This window comes from Amblyomma maculatum, chromosome 11, assembly GCF_055883805.1.
Source record: "Amblyomma maculatum isolate TAMU_Amacu chromosome 11, ASM5588380v1, whole genome shotgun sequence".
In the NCBI taxonomy this organism is placed as follows: domain Eukaryota; kingdom Metazoa; phylum Arthropoda; class Arachnida; order Ixodida; family Ixodidae; genus Amblyomma; species Amblyomma maculatum.
In genome coordinates this window covers 128911260-128933827 of record NC_139354.1, presented here as the reverse complement: position 1 = coordinate 128933827, position 22568 = coordinate 128911260, and the positions used below count along the sequence as shown (strand labels likewise).

The window sequence follows — 22568 nt, the reverse complement described above, 5'->3', positions numbered from 1 at the left end:
TGTCTCGCTAACGCGATAGCATTCTAGTGGCACGCCAAGGTACTTTGGCGGAGTCGTCACCCATGACACGTTTGCAAATTATCAGGAGCACTTTGCGATCTACGATGCCAGAGTCCCAGGGACGTGGACCTGTTTACCCTACTGCCTGTAACTTTGCTAAAGGTTTTTACAGAATCAACAACTTCGGTTATACCCTCCTGGTTAACCGTAAAAACCGCAACATCATCGGCGTACGCCAGCAGCTTCACTTCCACGGCTTGCAAACGAAAACCAGTAATATTCTCTTTGTCCAAAATATTTAAGGAAAGGTTTTCAATGTAAATGCAGAATAAAAGAGGGCTGAGAGGACAACCATGCCGCATAGAACGCTGCACGCTAATAGGGGGCCCCAGATTTTTATTTACGACTAATCTCTTAGTGCAATTTCGGTACGCCTGGGCCACGCCCTCACTAATAACAAAACCAACATTTATATAGTCCAATATACAAAGTAATATTTCATGGGCATCAGAGTCTGACGCCTCTTCAAGGTCAAGCTGCAGGATGGCCACACGGCCATTTATGACATCAAAACATTCTATTGGACGTTTTGCCTTGTGTATTTTTGTAACAATGAATCGTCCCTTCCCACACGTTTGATGTGCCCAACAATTTCCTGGATTACCGACTGCAGCCTTCGTGCCAACGCCTTCATATAAATTCTGTAATCAATGTTTCTGAGCGCGATTGGCCGGTATGATGTTTCTTGTAGTAGCCTATCTGCTTTATCAGTTTTGCGTATGAGGACTGTGTGAGATTTGCCATAAGAAGGAGGCAGTTCGTTTACGTCATAAGCTTCATTAAACACTAAAGTCAGGACTGCCGCTATTTCGAGTTTAAAGGTTTTGTAAAATGCCGCACTTGAGCCGTCTAGAACTGGTGATTTACCCGGGTTTAAATTGTTTATTGCCAGTTCGACCTCTGGTTCAGTTATTGGCATCGCTAATCTTTGTTTGTTTTCTTCATTTAGTTTTGGTAGAGCCCCGAGATACCTGTCCCTAAACGCTCTCATACCAAAGTCGTGCAATGCAAACAGTGTCTGGTAGTATTGGAAGAATGCTCGCTGAATATGCTCATTGTCATCCGATAAGACGCTGCCCCATTCTATATATCCGATGTGATTTCTCTGTGCGTGCGCCTTTTCAATTCCTAGCGGTCGTCTCGACGGTGCCTCCCCTGCGGCTGTCGCTTCCGCTCTCACAAGTGCAAGCGCACCGCGATAACGCTCTTGCTCTATCAGTTCGAGTTTTTGCTGAATCTTCCTTATATCTTCTGTCCATTTGCCAGGCGCTGCACACATTCATTTTGAAGCATTTTTTCCAAAGAGGGACATTAGGTTGCGTTCAATATGTTTCTGTTCGTCGGTAAGGACACTATATCTACTAATTGCTTTTATTTTAAGCTCTTCATTACAAAGCTCCCACTGTTGCCATGTTCTCAGTGTACTATTAGGGTCAATCTTGCCTATTTCTTCCGTGACTGCATCTCTGAAAATTTCGTCTTTAATCAACTTGTTATTTAAGTGGAACCAGTGGAAATCCACTGCCCCACGGCGGGATATAATTAATTATGTTGGTTATATTTCTGTTTAGGTGGTCGACATTGCTCTTTCATACTTTTTGTATTATTGTGGTGTGTAGTGGTCGTAATTCATTTATCGCCCTTTAAACACGCTGAATCTTGTTCGTGGCTATCACGACGGGTTATCTGTGTGCAGCATCTTTACAATGCACCGCTTTCTTGCAGAAAAACCTCAGAATGTCGCAATTTACTAGTGCTGATGTGTTTTGTCATCGCCTACGAATGCATGTAATTTTTGCTACCTACAGAGATATGCCGAGCCCCAACACTTGTATTACTGCTTGTTTTACCTCCAACTGCTGCCAGTGAAGCAGCGATGTCAATGCATTCACTTCCGACCAAGTGTTTTACATACGTGAACACTCGAGGAAGCGACGCCCAATGTCCGGCAACTCTGTGCATAATTCGATGGTCAGCGATGTGTTTCATTTATTCTCGAGCGCATTTTTATCATCTCTAACGAAACGCTACGTTCTTGCTTGCACTTTCGCGTTGAAGGCCGCAGATTATCAGTTTCAAATATGAAGATGCACCGCAAGATTGTACAAGCTGCAGCGACTGTTGCACGCCGAAAAGCAACGCGATGCGCGTATGTACCGTCTTTGCCAAAAGTAACTGAGTAGCTGAGCAGCCCAGCCAGCCGGCGGAGCAGGCACGCGGCCGAGTTGCGGCGCTACCATCGCCGTGACTGGCCGCTGCTCTCCGGTGGCGAATGTAAGCTAACTGACGTGAGCATGCTCCCTCGCTCTCCTTCTTGGGATAATAAAAAGTAAGCGAGTATCATGTGTGGTGCCTGATTTGGCGCTCGGGCGTCCTCCCCCCCCCCCCCCCCTTCCAACCGTCCCCGACCCATTCCCCTGTATACCAAGAGTGCCGCCACTCCCTCCTATGGGCATACGTCGTGTCCAGTATCCCATTCCCACTCATTATAGTTACCACCACCACCACCGCCTTCAGAACGCTGCGCTATCGAGGAACAGCGCTCCGCATAGCATCACTCGCTCAATGCTCCATTTCCTGGCGCTGTGAAGCTGCGCCCTTCGTTATAATGCCTTCGCGTTTAATATGGCTAGAAAATATGGTGAGGAATTGATTTCGAAAACTCGATGCGCTATTCCTGCGGTTCCTACTCGTCTATTGTCACCCCTACCGGATTTGCTGTGACGCTAGGTTAAGCTCAAGGAGAGAAAAATAAGACTTCCAGGCTATTTTTCTAGCTTCGTTTAAATAGTGAATTGCATAAAAATGACATTCTCTCATCCTAAGCATATGTCGCCCATTTTCTTAATAAGTGCGGCCGTTTCTTTTTTGTTTGTTTCTTTTACGAGGGAACCCGATGCGAACAGCATAACTGCAATATGTTCTGTAAGTGAAAAGAAATCCGGAAACGCAGCATTTCATTTGCACTGCAAGTTACTTTCCCGTTACTGCCTATTACCTAGTGACTTGATTGGTAGTTTAGTGCCCGCTGGTAGAGTGGCGCATGGGTGACTCGTTAATGAAATAGACCCTTCAGGTAAAACACAAATCAAGGTTGCAAATCTGAGACTCCTGTCTTTACTGAACTCCCTGGCCGCAAAAAGGTGAAGCTAAATTCGCAGGAAATTTCAATGTAAGTGGAAGAAACACGACTTCATCCTTCGCAATAGCAAGGCTTTCTTGGGGCATCATATGCTAAGCAACATTTCCATCGCTCATTAGGTATTGCCAAATATTTTTAGAAGCAGTTGCTATCTCTGCTCAGATTTTCGGCATTCAGTTTGGCGTTGCGATTTCAAAAACCATTAAGCACCTCTGTGCGGTAATAAGCGGCGGCAAATGCGAAAATAACGGATTCGCCTCATTACATGGACACGAATAGCCGCACTAGAAACCGCGGAAAATATTACCTCGTTTTTATTTCTGACTAGCTCAGCCAAGTGTCCCCATAGCAGACTAGGAACCGCGGGAAATACCAAACCCAGTTTTTTTTCAAGTCCTATCTCCCTGTGCTAACATTGCCAAGAGACAAAAAAAAGCTTTTCGAATCACTTCTTCTCCGGAGCTTTGTTTTGGGATTCAACATGCAAGGCCTTCTATCGAAGAGCACAGATTCACGATGGGATCCCAAAATCAGTGTTGAGCATGTTTTGCTGTGAATAGCGCCCTCCGTGGCTAACACAGCGTTCTAAAGGCACAAAAATGGCCGCTGTGCATGTTACTTGCTTCATTTAATCATCCCAACAAAGATAGCGAGGGAGCGGCCGTACGTCAGCACGCTTACACTCGCAGCCGGCGAGCAACGGCCACGACGGCGACCGCCACGCCGCAGCTCGGCCCTGCGCTTGCTCCGCCGGCTGGCTTAACTGCTCGGTTACTTTTGGCAAAGACTACTTGCTAGCACACACATCCACGGCTCCATATCTTCTAGATATTTGAGAAACAACGCCTACTCCACATGTACAGAAAAGTTGTAACGTATAATATCTATGGTTTCATGCTTATTAAGTGCGCAGGCATGTTTCGATGTGGTTATTCTGTTTGAGCTTCACGATCCACCCGACTTGCGTTGAGAAGCGAAGATATTCTGTCCCGAATCAGTTCCATGACGGGTTTGTCCGGTTTCAGTTAAACCGGACATGACCTATCATGTATACGAGCTCAATACAGGACTGGTCCGCCCTGTTTCATATACATACTGGTTTCGGGGGTCCTGTTCGATATGCATACTGAAATGGTCTGTCCTGTATTAGCTCCAGACCGGACCGGACCGTCCGGATTGAGATTCATACCGGACATGTCCCACCTTGTATAAACCTGTCTAGGTTAAATTTAAAACTGGTCACACCGGTATGAAATTTGTACGAGATAATACAGGACCGATTAAAACCCGTTTGGTGCGATACGGGATTTTGCACTAGGGAAACGTTTAAGATACACGTCAAACACTGAAATGGTGACGTAGGAACAGAATTGGAGAAAGAATGCACTCACCGTCATTGAGTAATGCTCGTTCAGCTTGTTCTATTCCGCGCACAATGCTCAGGCTTGCTCTGCCTGCAATGTCCAGATCCTCTTGGGTAATGTCTGGCAGCGATATGACTACAGTTGTGACCTTCGGCGGTGGCCGGCGGACTGCACCTGCACGGGAATGTAGTTGAACTCGGCACGACGGATGCCTTCAGACTGTCATAGCGGTTGGTTTAGATTCTTTGCAGATCCCAGCAAGATTTAATATTGTCCATCGTTTCAAAAATAGGGACATTAAAAAAGAAAGCCTATTTTCGGAACGCTACGAGCAACCTAAGTTAATTTGTAGCTTTAATGAATGGTTACTGCTCTTAGATTATTTGGCATTACAATTCTCTCCGCTGCCTTGGATGATTTAATTTCCTGCGCACTACCATCCTCCAGCGCTCCAGCGGCTACATTCTAGACCACTCTGCACAACTTGAATGATAAAAATGCCCACATATAAACAAGGAGTAACGTAGAAGTGTAACTGTCATTTTCTTCCATGAGTATTTACCATGAGCGTTAGACTGATTGCACAAAACACCAAATAGCAGAGTAAATACATACTACTGCAATGTTTTCGACTGAACTGCACACAACAGATAACTTTGGTAGTCGTTTGTGCGTAATTAAAAAAATATTGGCGCTTTAAACTTGTGTTATGAAAACCAATGCTAGCACATAAAATGAGGTACGATTTCTGACTTCTTATGAAATCATGTTGTATAAAGCATCCTTTTTGCGTACGCGGGATGTGTAACCAGTAAAAATGTGGAAGGTGGAAGTTCATGAAGCCACACTACCATTCCAGACCTACCTAATGAAGAAAGCATATATAGAAATACCTCCAATTAGGAACAAATTATGGCATATACAGAGACGAGGACGACATATCGGTTTCTAAAGAGGGCTAATAAAGACAAATATATATTTTGAGACTCCTCCCAGCAACGTGTGCCATAAAGGTTTACCCGTGTGCACAGAAGACTATATTTCCACGGTAGAGGTAAGGAGTTAGGAGAAGGCTGCATTAGCATGTCTTCTGACTTACTCTGACGTGCTGTCGGAGGCGTGCTTATAGGGCAGCATACCCTCCTTCCGTTCCCGCATAAAGATCTGGCGATGTCTTCAACGTCGTTGAATTGGAAGACACAGTGTCCTAAGCCTCTGCAGACTCCTGGCTGGCCGTCTTGCGTTTGACACGGCTCTTTGTTGCCACCACCACGGCCTCCTCCTCTGCCTCTTCCTCTGCCACGGCCTCTGCCTCTTCCCCTGCCACGACCTCTGCCCCGGCCTCGGCCTCTTCCTTGGCCGCGACCTTCATCCTCGTCAAATTCGAAGTTTCCTGAAAGAATTGAAAAGGAATATAGAAGTTATCTTCTGCTTGATTAAGCGTAAATATCAAAGAAATTATTTTTCATTGGAAATCAGCATAATATGGTCATGAGAAAGGTAATGTAAGAGTTGTTATTTTTTCGTTTTGTCTAGGTTCAAATTTTAGTGGTGTTAATATCTACTTAACATGGCTTCAGTCGCTCAGGTGCGAAATGTTCAGCAAATTTCGCGAGGCCCACAAAATCGCTTGAGCTACATTCTTAGACCGATTTAACCTCAGTGCACCTATTTTTATTCGGAAAGACTCAAAGTATGAGTCATTTCTAAATTGCTGCTTTGCATCGAGCTCTGTGTACCGTAATGGTCTCACTTGTAACGATTTCATCGCTGCGTCGTAAAGCCCTGCTGGCACAGCGGACGGTTTAGGTATATCAGCGCAGAATTTTGCTCCGTTAGCTGAACCACAATTAGGATCCAGTGTCGTGCACTATTGCTCAATGTTTTGTGCACCGCATTAGCATAATTATTTAGCATTGCTAGTAGTCTCTTTTTTTACAAGATCTAGTAAGTGGCAATGAGTTATATTTTATATGGGCATAAAATAGTTTTACCATTCTTAGTTATTTCCTTAACAATTATTCTATGAATCTTGTCTGAGTTTGCGTAAAGAGCTATAATCAAATATTGATTAGAGCCACGTGATATGAACTGGACAAACTTGTATCTTACAAAATATAAAAGTTGAGTGTGGATTACTGAAAAAAAAAAGTTTTACCTCCTCCACCTCTCTGTGCAATGGCCAAGTCAACGAGGAAAAGAACAAGGAAAAGGTAAAGTATCCGCATCTTTGGCTGTGGGCTTGGATGTAGAAGCCCGTGTGACCCTTGGAACTTGTTAAGCGGCCTGTAAGAGAACGCGGGAAAAAATAGTCACGCTATATTATAACTCTGAATTACAAACAGCAATATTTTTTGCTTTGCTGTGATGTTTACAAGTGGCCAATAGAGGTCAATCGTAAGACGAGTTTCAGTACATATTGGTGGCTTCACGTTTGATATCGGCTTGATAGAACAGCCTATTTTGCACTTTTTTGTACATGTAATAGGTTAAAACAGATTGATTTCTCTAGTTTACGAATGGGCAGATTGACTGCGCGCCGTGAAACTGCGAATATGTAAAAGCTCACTTTCTTGACCACTTTTATTTTGAGACATCTCTGGCTAGGCGAATGATCTCAACCTGTAAAGCATAGAAAATTCTAGTTTTTGAAGTTTCATGCTGCATTCGAATAGTGCAATTTTTTCTGCCTTCAATACCGATAAGCAACATTTTTAATAATATTCAAGAGACAACAAGCGACAATTGTAGTTAATGTTGCGAAGATAATGATGCGAATGGTGCGTTTCAAAGCACAGGAAAACACCGAAATTTGACCCTTGCATTGCGATAGTACTAAGTAGACAGAAACGGCCCCGAAAAATGTTCGGCCCCTTTTTTGACGCATAAACAAACAGTTATAACACAGATGTCTTAAAGGTGATGATCTTCTGATATAATGATTCAAATTCTGTAGTTTCCTATCATGCGATGAATTGGCATTCATAAAGAATCCACCCTCTAAAATGTACGCTTCTGCGAAACTTCTGGGTGTAACTACTGAGCCCGTTTTATACATGTACCGCTTTAGAACACATTTCCTATTGTTCATTGATTTTTTAGTGAACGAAATTTTCTCACCTTGAGGTGATTCTTATGAGGGGTTACATAGGTGTAGACATGTTAGTTTGCTAAACAAACAAGGTGCATTGTTAACAGCATTGGCTTTTTAAGAAATTGACTTTTTTTTTGTCGTGCTCTCATTACAGGTTTGCATGAAGAAAGCAGGGGCAGCCTCAACGCCCTTTTTTGACTCCGAGTTCAGGTCTTCATATGGGAATGATTATTGCACCAATGTCGAATGCCCAGAAGTTGAAGATATATGAGGAAACCCACTTGGACCACGCTGTATTAGCTCGGACTGCAGTCGAATTTTGCCCATACAGACTACTGCTCAGCTCAGTGGCGTGTTTGTGTTTTCTGTATTCTACATCGCTAATACATTCCGGGCATCATGTCTAGTACTTTAAAGTGTACTCATCTAGCGAATAAAATGGGCTATCAGATTCGTCCAGACAATATAGACAAAATAAAAATTGGAAGGTTTACTGGTTATATTTTTACGCAGGTACCGAACGCGAGGACTTAGTTGGTTACCGTTAGGATGGTAAGGCGATGTTTCCGTAGAAATTTCGATACAGAGGGAACTGAATAATAATGGGGAACAATCCCAAGCCACCTGCGAGCTGCGGCGTGTGAAGGCCACTAAATCATCTCACAAATGGAGTTATTCTGTAAGACCTCGACTACTGTGTCTATTGTAATCCATATACATTTTTGGAACAACAAATCCTAGATCCTGTACCATACCGGTTCCGAAACAGTCATAAAGCACGAAAAAATAGTTTCGATCATTGCTATTAATATTAGTATGAGAACCCGCGTGTTAAATAATATTGACGTGGAGGTACCAAATGCACAGATTAGAGTACGCGAATCTACCTGGTAGGATTGTGTAGTAATGCAATGAAAACAAGCTGCCTAATGCAGCAAAAAAGAAATCCGCTCACCTGGGATTCTACTCTGCCACTGTAGTCCAAGCTTTAAAGCGTTGCTGTTGCTGCCAATGACGGCAAGCTGACTTAATCCGCTACTCGGCTCTGACTTGACACTGTCCAACCGAAGTTTGCAGAAAATTCTTCATGGGAGATTGCGAGAGCCGTCAAAAAGCACACTCTATGACTTTACATTTCCCGTCAGCGGCACCTTCACGAGGCACCCCTCGGAGCCAAGGAAACTGTCTATCGCGTACCTCTTCATTCTCCCTCCGTAGCGCTCTTTCTCAAAGTGGGAAAGGCCCTCGTTCATGTCCCTTTCACGTGAGATCACACACAAAAAAGTAAGCGCATGTAAAAAAGCGCCTTCTTTCGTATTCCTCCTTGCGCAGCCCGTACCAGGTGAGCGTCTGCGACATGCTCACAAATGATTTCAGGAAAAAGGATGCGGGCGTTGCGAAACAGAGGAGTAAGAGAAGGCATTTCATTTAAGCTGTCGTGTCCGGCTCCTCGCCTTCACCTTTGCATGCGTTAGCTGTTTGCACCATTTTGCTCTTTACCGTGTCTGATTACAGCTCACACCGCTTTGATGTTTGTGGGGCCAAGGCCAAATAAATATTATAGGCCTTTCTTGCAAGCGAACGGTCAAGGACTCGAAGCCAGACGCGCTGTTGATTACCCAACTCATTCTCGTGGTAAATCGTGCACTACGATAGCGGTGACGTCTCATTCTTCCAATCTTCATGATGGTTGACTGTCGTAAAACCTGACTTAATAGTAGTTTGCATTCGTCAGCGCCAGCGGTTCACTGTGCGGAGGACTAATAATCGTACCACTTGATGAAGGAGCGCTTGTTAGGTTGATTTGGTTCGTTTGGTTTGGTTTGTTAGGTTCGAAGTTCCAAAGCGACTAAGTCTATGAGAGAGGTTGTATTGAAGGGCTCCGGAAATGACATCGCACAGCACACAGATGCCTAGCTTTTCGTCTCCACCGAAGAGCGGCCGCCGCGGCCGGGATTCGATCCAGTTGTCGAGCGCCCTAGCCACTGCGCGACCCCACCGGGGTGTTGAGATAAATAAGAAACGACGCACCTGCTGTAATCAGTGCTCCACGTTCTTCTTTGTACCGACGACTAGAGTAAGATACACATTGAATTCGTAACCACTGTGACGACTTTTATTGCGCAGCATGAAGTGCACTATTATCCCGTAATGTTTTTCTATATCATGAAAAAAGGAAGCGGTAATCACATTTTAGCAACAAAAACTTGAAGCAAGGTTTTAGCATATGAGGCTTGTGCGCTTCGAAAACAAAGTAACCATCCTTATAAATATTCATTATTTTATTTCTTTGGTTTTCATTCCCATAGGAACTATGATTCTTGACTGACTGCCCGACCATTGTTGCGCATTATTCTCCTAGTGACGACAATAGCAGCTGGTTCTCTTGCCTCCGTAAAACGCGTTGCTATCATAAAGCTCGGCTAACTTCAAAGCGAAAAGGAACAGGAGAATCGTCTCCACAAAAAAACTGTGCGCGCATCGCAAGCCCTACCCAGTAAGTCTTGCCTTTTTAATGCAGCCGCAGGTGTAGTGACGGTGCGAAAGTTTGTCTTCGCAGCAGACAGTGGGGACATTTTGCGTTAGAATACGGAAGTCCTGATTAATTGGTATTTGGGGACAGCGCCCCACAAAGCTTCGATGCAGCTGCTCAGCGAGCTAACCACTACTCTAAGCCGACTTTCTCTGAATGAGTCCATAATTCCCTAGGTCCAGCTTAAGAACTCCGACGGGCGTTGAGGGGAAGACAACTTTGGCGCTTGGGAAGGGGAGGAGTACATGAATGGCTGCCGCACGTTCGCAGTGCACTCACCTGCCCTTTAGGCGGTGCTGTGTGGGCTCAAAGTTACAAAAATTACATGAAAATATAAAGGAATAAGAAAATATAAGCAACAACCATAATCACATAAAAACCAAAGGAATAAAATAAAAATAACGTCAAAGCAGGAAGAGTAAAAAATAAAGAAACACTGATTAAATATAAAACGTTTAAGGGCTGACGCGGGGCTAAAATCACGATTTAAAAAACGTCTTTTTTTAGTTTAAGTTCTTTTAGATTTCGCATTTATCAAAGGAACTTCTCACCAAGTTTGGTAGTCGTCAGCGCGGTAGAAAATAATAAAATAAATTCTTTTCACGCAGTGGTGGGGCGCATTTGCAGCCGAAAGCGCCTATGAACGCTGTTTTCAACGCGCGGCCGCAAAGCAGGCAAGAAACCGAACGCGGAGTGAAACCCCATATTAGAAAGTTTGTTTCTCGCCCTTTTTAGTCAAGGATTACCCGTTATCAAGAGTACAACGCGCACAACTGAACAAAAAACAAAAGAACAACGAGAAGGCATATTTTGGGCCGGGCAACTGCGGATTGGCTGGAAAACAGAAACTGAAGCTTGGATTGACCGAAACATGACACGTGACCTTCAGACGATGTTTTTGCGCCATAAGGAGCCTGGCTGACCAGAACGCGGGATGGAAACAGAAACAATCGAACATATGTTCCTTGAGTATAACAACGCTATCTTTGTTTGAGACACGTGTTACAGCGCAGGATTCAAAAGGATCTCCCTCTTACACCGCAAGGTATCAGGTTTCCGCCAATTCACGACGATGCAATACCATACGATGCAATATTCCTAATGGACCTGTATTCTCTGTGGCTCAGTGGTATGGATTATCATCACGGTGACACTGGTGCTAGATCCGTCTATGAATATTTTGCTGAGAGTATTGTGAAAATACATGGATGTTTTGAAACATATATAATGGGATGCTCAAATCGAGGTGGTGTTTACAAATCTTGCAGAAATGAAACGACTCTATTGTTCGCGGCCGGCAAGCGGCCGGCAAACCTTGTAAATATTTTTTACTGTATATTTTGGCATTTTGTACCTTTCGCAATAAAGAAAAAAAAGCGGGGTGGTGCAGTGGTAAAACGCCCGACTACTGTGACGGAGTACCCGGGTACGAACCCTACACGGCGGCTGCGTTTCGATGGAGGCGAAACGAAGAGGCGTCCATGTACTGTGCGATGTCAGCGCCCGTTAAAGATTCCCAGGTGGTCGAAATTACTTCGAAGCCCTGCACTACAGCTCCCCTTTCTCTCTTTCCACTGTAGCGACTCGCGTGGCATTCGTCCGGCACGTGCCGAAGAGAAGGAAGCAGCGCCGGCACGAGAGCTGAGGAACGCTCGCGACCTTCGCCTCGGCCGGACGCTGCCGTCGTCACCTCTTCAGCTTCTCCTCAAATAAAGGTGGCCGCGGTCACCCCTGCCTGGCGATCTCTACATTTGTGGTGACCCGGAGAACCGTGTCTTCACCATGGTGACGTCCTAGGGTGGCATATTGGCAAGACCCCGCTTTCGACCCGCCGCTTCCGATGTTCCGGCCGGCAGGCGTCGGCGGGGGGTTCGCTCAACTGGAGGCTGCGATATACCAGAACTGCATCACCATCCAGCAGTTCAAGCACGCAGTCTTCTCCGAAATCTTACAACCTGACATCCTCTGCCGGCTTGCCTGCCCTGCCTCGAGTTGCCGGCCATACGATGAGCTGCGTGCTGCCGTCCAAGCGTACTTCAATGAAAGCTACTGCCCGCTGCCGCTCTACAAAGCGGTAGACCCGCTTTCGCCGCCGCCAGCATCCGCACCCTCACCAGCATCAGTCTCGTCTACGGCTGCATCCTCGGGGCACATCACGCCGCAGCTGTCTCCGGCCAGCTCCCTGCCACTCCTGCCTAGCGCATCCGGCCTGGCTTCTCTCCCACACGTATCTATTGTCTATGACACAGTAAGCGCAGCCTCAGCTGTTCCGTCCAACTGTACTTACACTCCCATTATATAAGTGACAAGCTTTGCAGTTATTCAAGTGCTGGCATGCAAGTCGTGTGAGGCAGCAGCACCGGACTTCAGCACGTGCCTCGATTTCTCGCACAAAGAGTCCGGCTCATCATCTGCAATTGCCTTCCATTGCGATTGCGCGTCAGTGGGCTCCACAGCCATCTCGCTCGAACACCACGCGCTATACGACGCAGCATCTCTGGTTCGTGTCACAGAGCCTATGACCACTCATTTTATATTTGTTGTGCACCTCCCGCTTTTCCAAGCCCCTATCAGGCAGCAACAACATGTCAGCTTATGCTTACCGCAAGTGACCCGTGCGTACGTTCATCGCAGCCCACTGCCGCTGTCTTCATCACGGGTAATTTTGCCCTCTCGTGCTGCAAGCTTAGGACAGTACATAGCTCTTCGTCATGTTCCCTCCCCAAAACTGGCCTGCCGCAGTGCTTTGCAGCATCCATTCGGCCAGTTCGTTGTGAGCACGAAGCCTGCCTTCAGCACCGTCGCATATACCACCGACACCCTGGTGAACTTACATCTAGCCCCCCTCGTTCAAAATCAGTCTTTGTCAGCCAACCTTCGCAGCAGGCGGAAGCCACTCAGCGTACCAAACTTCCATGAGAGACACAGATCTTGGATATTCGCGCAGCGTCCTAACTTTTCCAGTCGCAACTTCAGTTCTGACAAGCGGAGGATTCAAGGTGCTGCCGCACGCTCCTCAACAGTCCCACTTCCTCTACCGCTACGTTTTACTCAGCCGCGACCTCCTGAACAGCCATTGATGAAACCTGCTTGCCCCTTCGGCTACGACTTGGACACGAACTTAACATGTACTTATGTGTATAGCCTTCTTGATAGTTTTTTTAGAGCAGTGCCTTTTGCTTTGGCTGCGTGTTTCTTTTCCTTTTTCTTTTTTTTTTTGACCTATCGTCTAGGTTGGTTGGTTGGTTGATTTGTGGGGTTTAACGTCCCAAAGCAACTCAGACTATGAGAGACGCCGTAGTGGAGGACTCCGGAAATTTCGACCACCTGGGGTTCTTTAACATGCACTGACAGCGCACAGCACACGGGCGCTTTGCTTTTCGCCTCCATTGAAAAGCTGTTGTTAGCATTGAAAGCATTGAAAAGCAGTGCTGTTAGAGGAACTAGAGGGCATGAAATGGGATGTCATAGGGCTTAGTGAGGTTAGGAGGCCGAATGAGGCATATACTGTACTGAAGGATGGGCATGTACTGTGTTATCGAGGTTTACCAGAGAGGCGACAACAAGGAGTAGGTTTCCTTGTCAATAAGTATATAGCGGGTAATATAGAGGAATTCTATAGCATTAATGAGAGGGTTGCAGGCATCGTAATCAGGCTTAATAAGCGGTATAAACTGAAGGTTGTACAGGCCTATGCACCTACATGTAGTTATGATGACCAGGCAGTTGAAAGCTTCTATGAAGATGTAGAATCGGCAATGCGAAAAGTAAAGACGCAGTATACTGTACTAATGGGCAGCTTCAATGCCAAGGTAGGGAAAAAACAGACAGGAGACAAGGCAGTAGGTGACTATGGCATTGGTTTTAGGAATAGCAGGGGGGAGTTACTAGTTGAGTTTGCAGAGCGCAATAACTTACGAATCATGAATACCTTCTTCAGCAAACGGAATAACCGGAAATGGACATGGAAAAGTCCTAACGGAGGGACTAAAAATGAAATCGACTTCATAATGTGTTCAACCCCTGCCATTGTGCAGGATGTAGAGGTAATCGGGAAAATGCGATGCAGTGACCACAGGATGGTGAGGTCCCGAATTAGCCTAAATCTGAAGAAGGAACGCAACAGATTAGTAAGAAAGAAACCCATCAACGAATTAGCGGTGAGGGGGAGGGCAGAAGAGTTCAGGATCTCGCTACAGAATAGGTATTCAGCTCTAACTGAGGATGGCGACATTACCCTAGAGGCAAGGAACAATAATTTCAGAGATATCATTACTGAGTGCGCGGTAGAAGTAGGCGGTAGGATAGTTAGAGAGGATACTGGTAAGCTGTCTAAGGAGACGAAAGATTTGATTAAGAAACGCCAGACTATGAAAGCTTCCAATCCAACAGACCAGATCGAATTGGCCGAGATATCAAAGCTAATCAATAAGCGCAAGGTGGCCGATATAAGGAAGTATAACATGGCGAAAATTGAGCATGCTGTAAAGAACGGGGGAAGCCTTAAAGCGGTAAAGAAGAAATTGGGCATAGGCAAAAACCAGATGTATGCGATAAGGGACAAGGTGGGCAACGTCATCACTAATTTGGACAAGATAGTCAAAGTAGCCGAGGAGTTCTATACAGATTTGTACAGTAGCCAATGTAGTCAGAACCGTAATGAAATTGGCGGTAGGGAAAAACAGTCAGACCTTCCACCAGTGACGAAAGACGAGGTCAAGAAAGCACTAGAAACTATAAAAAGGGGGAAATCAGCTGGAGAGGATCAGATAACTACAGATCTGCTGAAGGACGGGGGGGATATCGTGCTACAAAAACTGGCCACCCTGTATACGCAGTGCCTGGTGTCATCGACGGTAGCGGAACCATGGAAGAATGCAAACATTATCCTCATTCACAAGAAAGGGGACTCTAAGGACCTTAAAAATTACAGACCAATCAGCTTACTGTCTGTTACGTATAAGGTATTTACTAAAGTAATCGCTAATAGAATCAGGACAACCTTAGTCTGCAATCAAGCAAAGGATCAAGCAGGGTTACGGAAACGGTACTCTACTATCGATCATATCCATACCATCAATCAGGTGATAGAAAAATGCTCGGAATATAACCAGCCCTTATACATAGCATTCATTGATTACGAAAAAGCATTTGACTCAGTTGAAACCTCGGCGGTGATGCAGGCATTGCAAAATCAGGGGGTAGACGAGCCGTACGTGAAAGTGCTGGAAGATATATATAGTGCCTGCACAGCAACCATAGTTCTACATAAAGAAAGCAACAAAATTCCCATAAAGAAAGGTGTTAGGCAAGGAGACACAATCTCCCCAGTACTATTCACAGCTTGTTTAGAGGAAGTATTCACAGACTTGGAATGGGAGCAGTTAGGGATAAGGGTAGATGGAGAATACCTCAGTAATCTGCGATTTGCTGATGACATTGCCTTGCTAAGCAACTCGGGGGATGAACTGCAATTAATGATTGATGACCTAGACAGAAAAAGTAGAAAGGTAGGCTTGAAAATCAATATGCAGAAGACTAAGGTAATGTTCAACAGCCTCGGGAAGGAACAGCAGTTTACATTAGGTAGCGAAATACTGGAAGTAGTAGGCGAATATGTATACTTAGGACAGGTAGTAACCGCATATCCGGACCATGAAAAGGAAATAACAAGAAGAATAAGATTGGGATGGAGCGCATTTGGCAAGCACTCGCAGATTATGACTAGCAGCTTACCGGTATCGCTCAAGACGAAAGTATACAACAGTTGCATCTTGCCTGTACTCACCTATGGGGCTGAAACGTGGAGGCTAACCTAGAGAGTTCTGCTTAAGTTGAGGACAACCCAGAGGGCCATGGAACGAAAAATGGTAGGGGTTACATTAAGAGATAGAAAGCGTGCAGAGTGGGTCAGAGAAATACCTCAAGTTACCGACATTCTAGTGGCAATTAAGAAGAAGAAATGGACATGGGCAGGACATGTAGTGCGAAAAGAGGATAACCGATGGTCGCTGAGGGTAACAAATAGGATTCCAAGGGAAGGAAAGCGTAGCAGGGGGCGGCAGAAAGTTAGGTGGGCGGATGAGATTAAGAAGTTCGCAGGGGTGAAGTGGATGCAGCTAACACAGAACCGGGTTAAGTGGAGAAATATGGGAGAGGCCTTCGCCCTGCAGTGGGTATAATCAGGCTGATGATGATGATGAAAAGCTGCCGCCGAGGCCGGAATTCGATCCCGCGTCCTTGGGAACAGTAGTCAAGCGCTGTAACCACTGCGCCACCCCAGCGGGGTTATCGTCTAGGGGAGGAGCCCTGCTGCGACTGGCATGGCATTCGTCCGGCACGTGCCGAAGAGAAGGAAGCAGCGCCGGCACGAGAGCTGAGGAACGCTCGCGACCTTCGCCTCGGCCGGACGCTGCCGTCGTCACCTCTTCAGCTTCTCCTCAAATAAAGGTGGCCGCGGTCGCCCCTGCCTGGCGATCTCTACACCACTTCACTGCAACCTTCCTCCCTTCTCTTACGGCGCGGTTCAGGTGTCCACAGAAAAAAGTGTGACAGATACTGTGCCTTTCCCTTCCTATGAACCAATTATTATTTTTATTAACCAGACCGCTTTAGCTGTGTTCGATGCTCGTTAGATGTTAGAATCCAGACGAAGAGGTACTATCAGCAGGCAACAATGGAGAGCGTTTCACGAGCGCAGAGGGCGCTGGACAGCTGCAAAGCTAAAAAAAAAGAGGTGACTCAAAGCAATTGCCACAGAGCAGCGTTGAGTTGAAGAGGAGGGCACTACTTAGGCAGCAGGGCACTTTGATTTCATATTTTTGGTCCGAACATCAAACAGCATGTTCCCAAATGTTCGAACTCATTTTTCTAAGTTCGCCCTTTTTGCGAAAACACCTTAGGAAAACTATCATCTCCAAACTCTTTCGCTAAGCTGGTTTCTGGGCTACAATTTAGTCGGCAACAAGAAAAAGCACTTTTGAAATCACTGATTATTCTAAAAGATAAAAAAAGATATCTGACATGCAATGACAACAGCAAAAAAAAAGTTTGTTTTCCAAATCATGAAATTTTGACAAAAATGCCGTTAAAAGCCCGCAATTCTTCTTATCCTGCACGATGAACCATCTAGAAGGTATTCAACTACAAAACATTAGTATATCTGCATTGTTCTTCAAATGATAGTTTTCCTAAGCGGGCACACTTCTTTGCTCAGTATAGAAGCTACAAGTTATTACCTATTCGTGATAGGGCAATGAAATTTAGAATATATTCTAATAAGAGAAAGGTAAGCCATGTTAGACAGGTTAAAATGTAAGAACAAAAACTGTCTTAGACAGCACTTGACACCTGTCATGGCTGAAAGATGGAGGCTTTTAAAAAGAAGCTGGTGCCGGCGAGGTCATGATAACAAGGAACCTAGTGCTCTTCAATTAATAGGCGCCGGGTACTGAATGTGCGATCTCACAGATTATTTGAGCCATTTCTATTTCATTTAGCTACCACTAGTATTGGTACATCAGAGTGAACGGGAAAAAAACACATTTCGCAGAATGTTACGTAATTCAATATTATGAGGTAAAGGCATTTAAGACTAAATATTCTATTTCCGCCAGCATCGTCTCGAATTCAGCATATAATATCCCTCATTTGGAAAAAAAAAAGAAAACAAAGCTAACAATGCGAACTGCTTCACCCATTTGAAGGCTCAAGAGGTAATGAAGTGATTAGATATGAGAATTTCAAACTTAATTTTGCACATTTCCTTACCCAAAGCCTGTTCAAAGAAACTGTCGCCAGTCGGCAATCGTTACACGCCCCTGTCGCGCAATGTATAAAACACTCTGGTACCGACAGGAATATTTGAGTTCGGGCCCGACCGCTGGAGTCCAGTGCGACATCAGTGCGCGTGAAATTTTTGAAGGTAGACGAAATTCTTCTTCTTCTTCTTCTCCCTCGTTGTAATGGCACATACCCACAGTGGGGGATTGGCCAGAATTCGTTGTAGGTGATATACTATTTTTGATAATGTCGATTTGATTATATGATATAAATAACCTACTAATTAGGAGCTAGTGTTGCTGAAATAACTTGAAATTTTGAAGCGATGTACTAGAAAGCAATGAAAAAAGGAATAAAATTGTAAATTACTAAAAATAATAAGAAGAAAAAATACAATTCAGACAGCTCAGCGCTAACACACAAATCTTCCAGTAGCAATATTATAATTATGAAGTAATTCACACACCGGTTTTATGGCATACCCTTTTACGGTTGCACCAAAGGAGAGGAGGACAGGAACTGTAAATGGCAGTCCTAGGCGAGCAAGAGGTATTTCTAGATAATGTCTTCTCTGAGTAGCATACCTGTTGCAGGAGAGGATGTAATGTTCAATTGTTTCCACGTCATTACATGACGCACAAAGGTTGGACGGCGTGAATCCAGAGCGACATAAATAAAGATTGAGGGAAGGAATTCTACAACGCATGAGCGTCATGGAAACCTCACATTGCCTCGAGGTACAACATCGGACATTCCAATGGAAATTTAAATGATTAAAATCAGTAGTCGCAAGGAGTGGCTCATGGCTCAAGGAGTTTAACGTTTGAAATCGTTCAAAACGGGATATATTTAGCAAGATAATATTGGGTGCAACATCGGCAACAGGCCCACTGAGAGCTGAATTTGCTAAATAATCCGCCATTGTATTAGAAGCGATGCCGCAGTGTCCCGGAACCCACTGAAAACGTACTTCCTGTAAGTGTATCGGAAGGAAAAACATCAGGGTTTGTTTCAAAAGACCCATTTTCGGACTTTCTAATGCTGCTAAGACTGACAGGCAGTCAGAGAGTATGATTACGTGAGTAACATTACCGGGAACTTTTTGAAGGTCAAACCAATTGCAAGCAATTCAGCAGTAAATATTGGTGTGTAATCAGGGATCCGTACAGAAAAACTCCAATCAAGTGCTTTGGAGTAAATCCCTATTGCTGCTTTTTCATTTCGTTGTGAGGCATCTGTGAAAATAGGTACGTGTCGTGGATATTGTAATAGATAATCTTCAAGGTGTCCCTTTATTACCGTGGTAGTCAAGTGTTTTGCATTAGATGGCAACGACTGGTCAAAGCACAATGTGGAAGTAGCTTGAACATTGCCAACACGTCTTACTGACCTAAGCGAAACTGCAATTTTGGACAGCAAGGACTGAGTAAATCCAAATTGTGGTTGCTTATATTGTGGCCAATGATAATCTAGAAACTGAGATTGGTGTGTAATAAAAAGGGGAGAAGCCACTCCAGACACAGATTCCAGTGCTCTTAAAAAGGTTCGCACAGTTAGCAGCTCAAATCGAGAGTTCAAGTCACGTACACGGGCCTCTAAATAGAGGACTGCATTTGAAACTGTTCTTGGCAACCCCAAACATAGTCGTAAAGCGCACCTCTCCAGTAGCAACAAAGGTCGTAGTTTGTAATTAGGACTGCCCGAGAAAAGAACACAGCCGAACTCCAGAATTGGTCTCAAATAAGTTTTATAGAGAAACAAAAGAGTATCTCTACGCATACCGAATTTCTTATGGCTAATTCGAATCAGGCGACCAAGGGCTCGCTCACCTTTCAGGCAATTACTTTTGATATGAGGCCGCCAGTTTAATTGGGAGTGGTATAATACACCCAAGTATTTTAATGATTCAACCTGTGAGATTTGTGAACCGCAATACACAAGGGTGATATAAAGAGGGTCTGCCGGTGGGAAAACGAGTACTGAGGATTTCTTCACGTTGAGAGTTAATTTTACTTTACCGAGCCAAACTTCAAGGGCATTCAAGTAGGCTTGCAATAGCTGATGTAAGGAATGAACATCTCGTGCAGAAGAGAAAAAGGTAATATCATCCGTATACACGTACAATTTTATATTTGGATGAACAGGAATATCTCTCATTAATATATTAAATAGCAATGGAGACAGCACCGATCCCTGAGGCACGCCTCTAGTTTGGTAATAAGTTTCAGAAGTTATAGACCTTCTCGTGCAGAAAAATTTTCAATTGCTTAAGAATTCTTTTAACCATGCAAACATGTAAGAAGGCGACCTAATTTCGTTTATCTTATTCAACAGAATAGAATGTTCTACACTGTCATATGCTTTGGCGATATACAAAGTGACCAATGCCGAAACTTCTTTCTTCTTCATTGCTAACCTAATTCTACTTTCCGAATCTGTATGAGCCGTCCAAATGGAGCACCCTTGACGAAAACCAATTTGTGCATCATTAAATACATTCAGGGTCATCACATGGTTTGTGAGGCGGCGGTGAACTATGCGTTCAATAAGTTTCACTAGATTTGAAGTCAGAGAAATTGGCCGAATATTATCCAAATCAAAGCCTTTTTTCGGATCTTTGAGGCTAAGTATAATTTTTGCAACTTTCCAGTCTTGAGGTAACCAAGCATTTTCCAGAGAAAAATTGACAATATTCAACACCTCCGAGCTGTGGTCTTGCACTAAAGCTTTCAGTATAGCCACTGTAATACCGTCACACCCAGGAGCTGCAGGTTTCAGAGCAGCCGCTATACAACGCAATTCCGGTGACTCAACTGCAACGAAATCAGCACGTGGTGTAGGTCGAAGTAAGGGAGCCACCGTTTGCGCTTGAAAGCGAATAGCAAGACCGTTCGCAATTTGTTCAAGTTTCGTTTTTGCTTCATTAGATGATAACACCTCTGACTCGGTTACATGTGGTGGAGAAGAATTTTGGTTGCGTTCCATGAACCTATACAATGCCTTCCGATTAATTGGATTAGAGAGATAGATATTCATATTAGCATTATACTCATCCTTTGCTATACGAATAGTTTGTTTAAATGAAGCCGCATAAAATTTATAATTTATGCAATTTTGGGGACACTGGTTATGGAAAAGGCTCTTCCACGCAGCTTTTCTACGACGGAATGCTTTCTCACATTCTTCGTTCCACCATCGGCATGACATTTTGTTAGGGACAGACGATTTCACAGAGAACACTGAACGCTCAGTGGCATCTAGCAGTGAAGAGAGTGCTTGTTGAGCACGTTCAGAATGCTGAGATGATGCTATTGAGGAAAAAGAGGAGTTCACAAACTTTTTAAAGAGTTTATGGTTGACAAATTTTTGCTCACAAGTAGTTACTCTAAGGGGAGTAGATTCTATATTAAACGTAACTGGAAAGTGGTCGCTAGATGTGCCACAATCCACCGTAGCCCATGATGAGACCCTTACTCCATTTGCTGCTAACGTTAAATCAATTACTGGCCTAGCAGCTGCTCGCATGAAGGTTATGCCTGGACTATTACAGCAATGCACATCATTTACAGACATCCAGTTCCAAAGTCGCTGCCCACATATATCTGAACGGTAACCCCAAATAACATGGTGTGAATTAAAATCGCCAGCAATAATCAGTCCGTTTGTTGAACTCAAAAGATCACTCAAATCATCTGTTGTACGGATACCTGTTGGGAAGTAGACATTTGCAATAGTGAGAGGAGCAGATTGTGTAATTGCGATATCAACTGCAAGCAGTTCGCAGTCTTGTAGAATTTTGTGTGACACCTTCGCCCGATGAATTGTTTTTGTCGAAATTAATGTTAGCAAGCCGCCACCCCGGCCGCTAGTGCGATCTGATCTAAAAGTTCTAAAATACTTTAGAGGAAATGGCCGATTTGGCAAAAGCGAAGTTTCTTGTAATAAAACTATGTCTGGGTTGAAATTTGAGATAAGATTCTGTAAATCGTGAAACGAAGATGCAATTGAACGACAATTCCAATGTAGTACTTTTAACCCCGCCATGATTATTGTAGAATCCGGGAGGCTGTAACAGCCTCCTTTAAGACGTCAATGTTATTCTGAGGATTAGGGGAACCTTTTTTACTTTTAAAGTAAGAATGGGCGGATTTTGAGGGAGAGGAAGAAGCGCGACGCTTCTGGGACGAACATGGCATCTCTACATCCAATGGGTAAACCGTGGACACGTGGGTATCCACAGGACCCTGTCCCTGTACTTGCATTGACAAAAAAGGAGCAGGCGTCGTCTGGGTAGAATCTCCCTCAACTGAGGCCCTAGCACCATAGGAGCATGGCATTCAGCTATACCAGGGTTGCCAACTTGCAAAGCTGCAATTTCGGTCGAACCAATCTTTGTATCTATGACCTGTGACACAGCCTCTGTAAATGTGCTTAACATACGCTCGAAGAAACCCTCTAGAGATTTCTCTACAGCTGAGACAACCGACTTTGTTATGCCTGTTTCCACATCTGAAGTTATTGTTTTTGCACAAGCTGCATACGAATTCCTCTTATGGTCTAGCTGGGCATAGGCATCTGCTCTAGAACACCTTT

The 22568-nt window shown here is 44.5% G+C and overlaps 1 protein-coding gene across 1 annotated transcript in view; it reads right to left on the bottom strand.

Annotated features, from left to right (window-relative positions):
• Window positions 1-8820, bottom strand: part of LOC146174948 (immunomodulatory peroxidase-like) — a 42537-nt gene extending 33717 nt beyond the window's left edge. Inside the window, exons 1-4 of the mRNA XM_084583317.1 lie at window positions 8616-8820; window positions 6725-6852; window positions 5666-5959; window positions 4594-4740 (exon numbers count right to left, since the gene is read on the bottom strand). Coding sequence (XP_084439443.1) covers window positions 4594-4740; window positions 5666-5959; window positions 6725-6794 — 511 coding nt within the window. The 5' untranslated portion in view covers window positions 6795-6852; window positions 8616-8820. The remainder of the gene's footprint in view (window positions 1-4593; window positions 4741-5665; window positions 5960-6724; window positions 6853-8615) is intronic.
• Between the last annotated feature and the right edge of the window lie 13748 nt (window positions 8821-22568).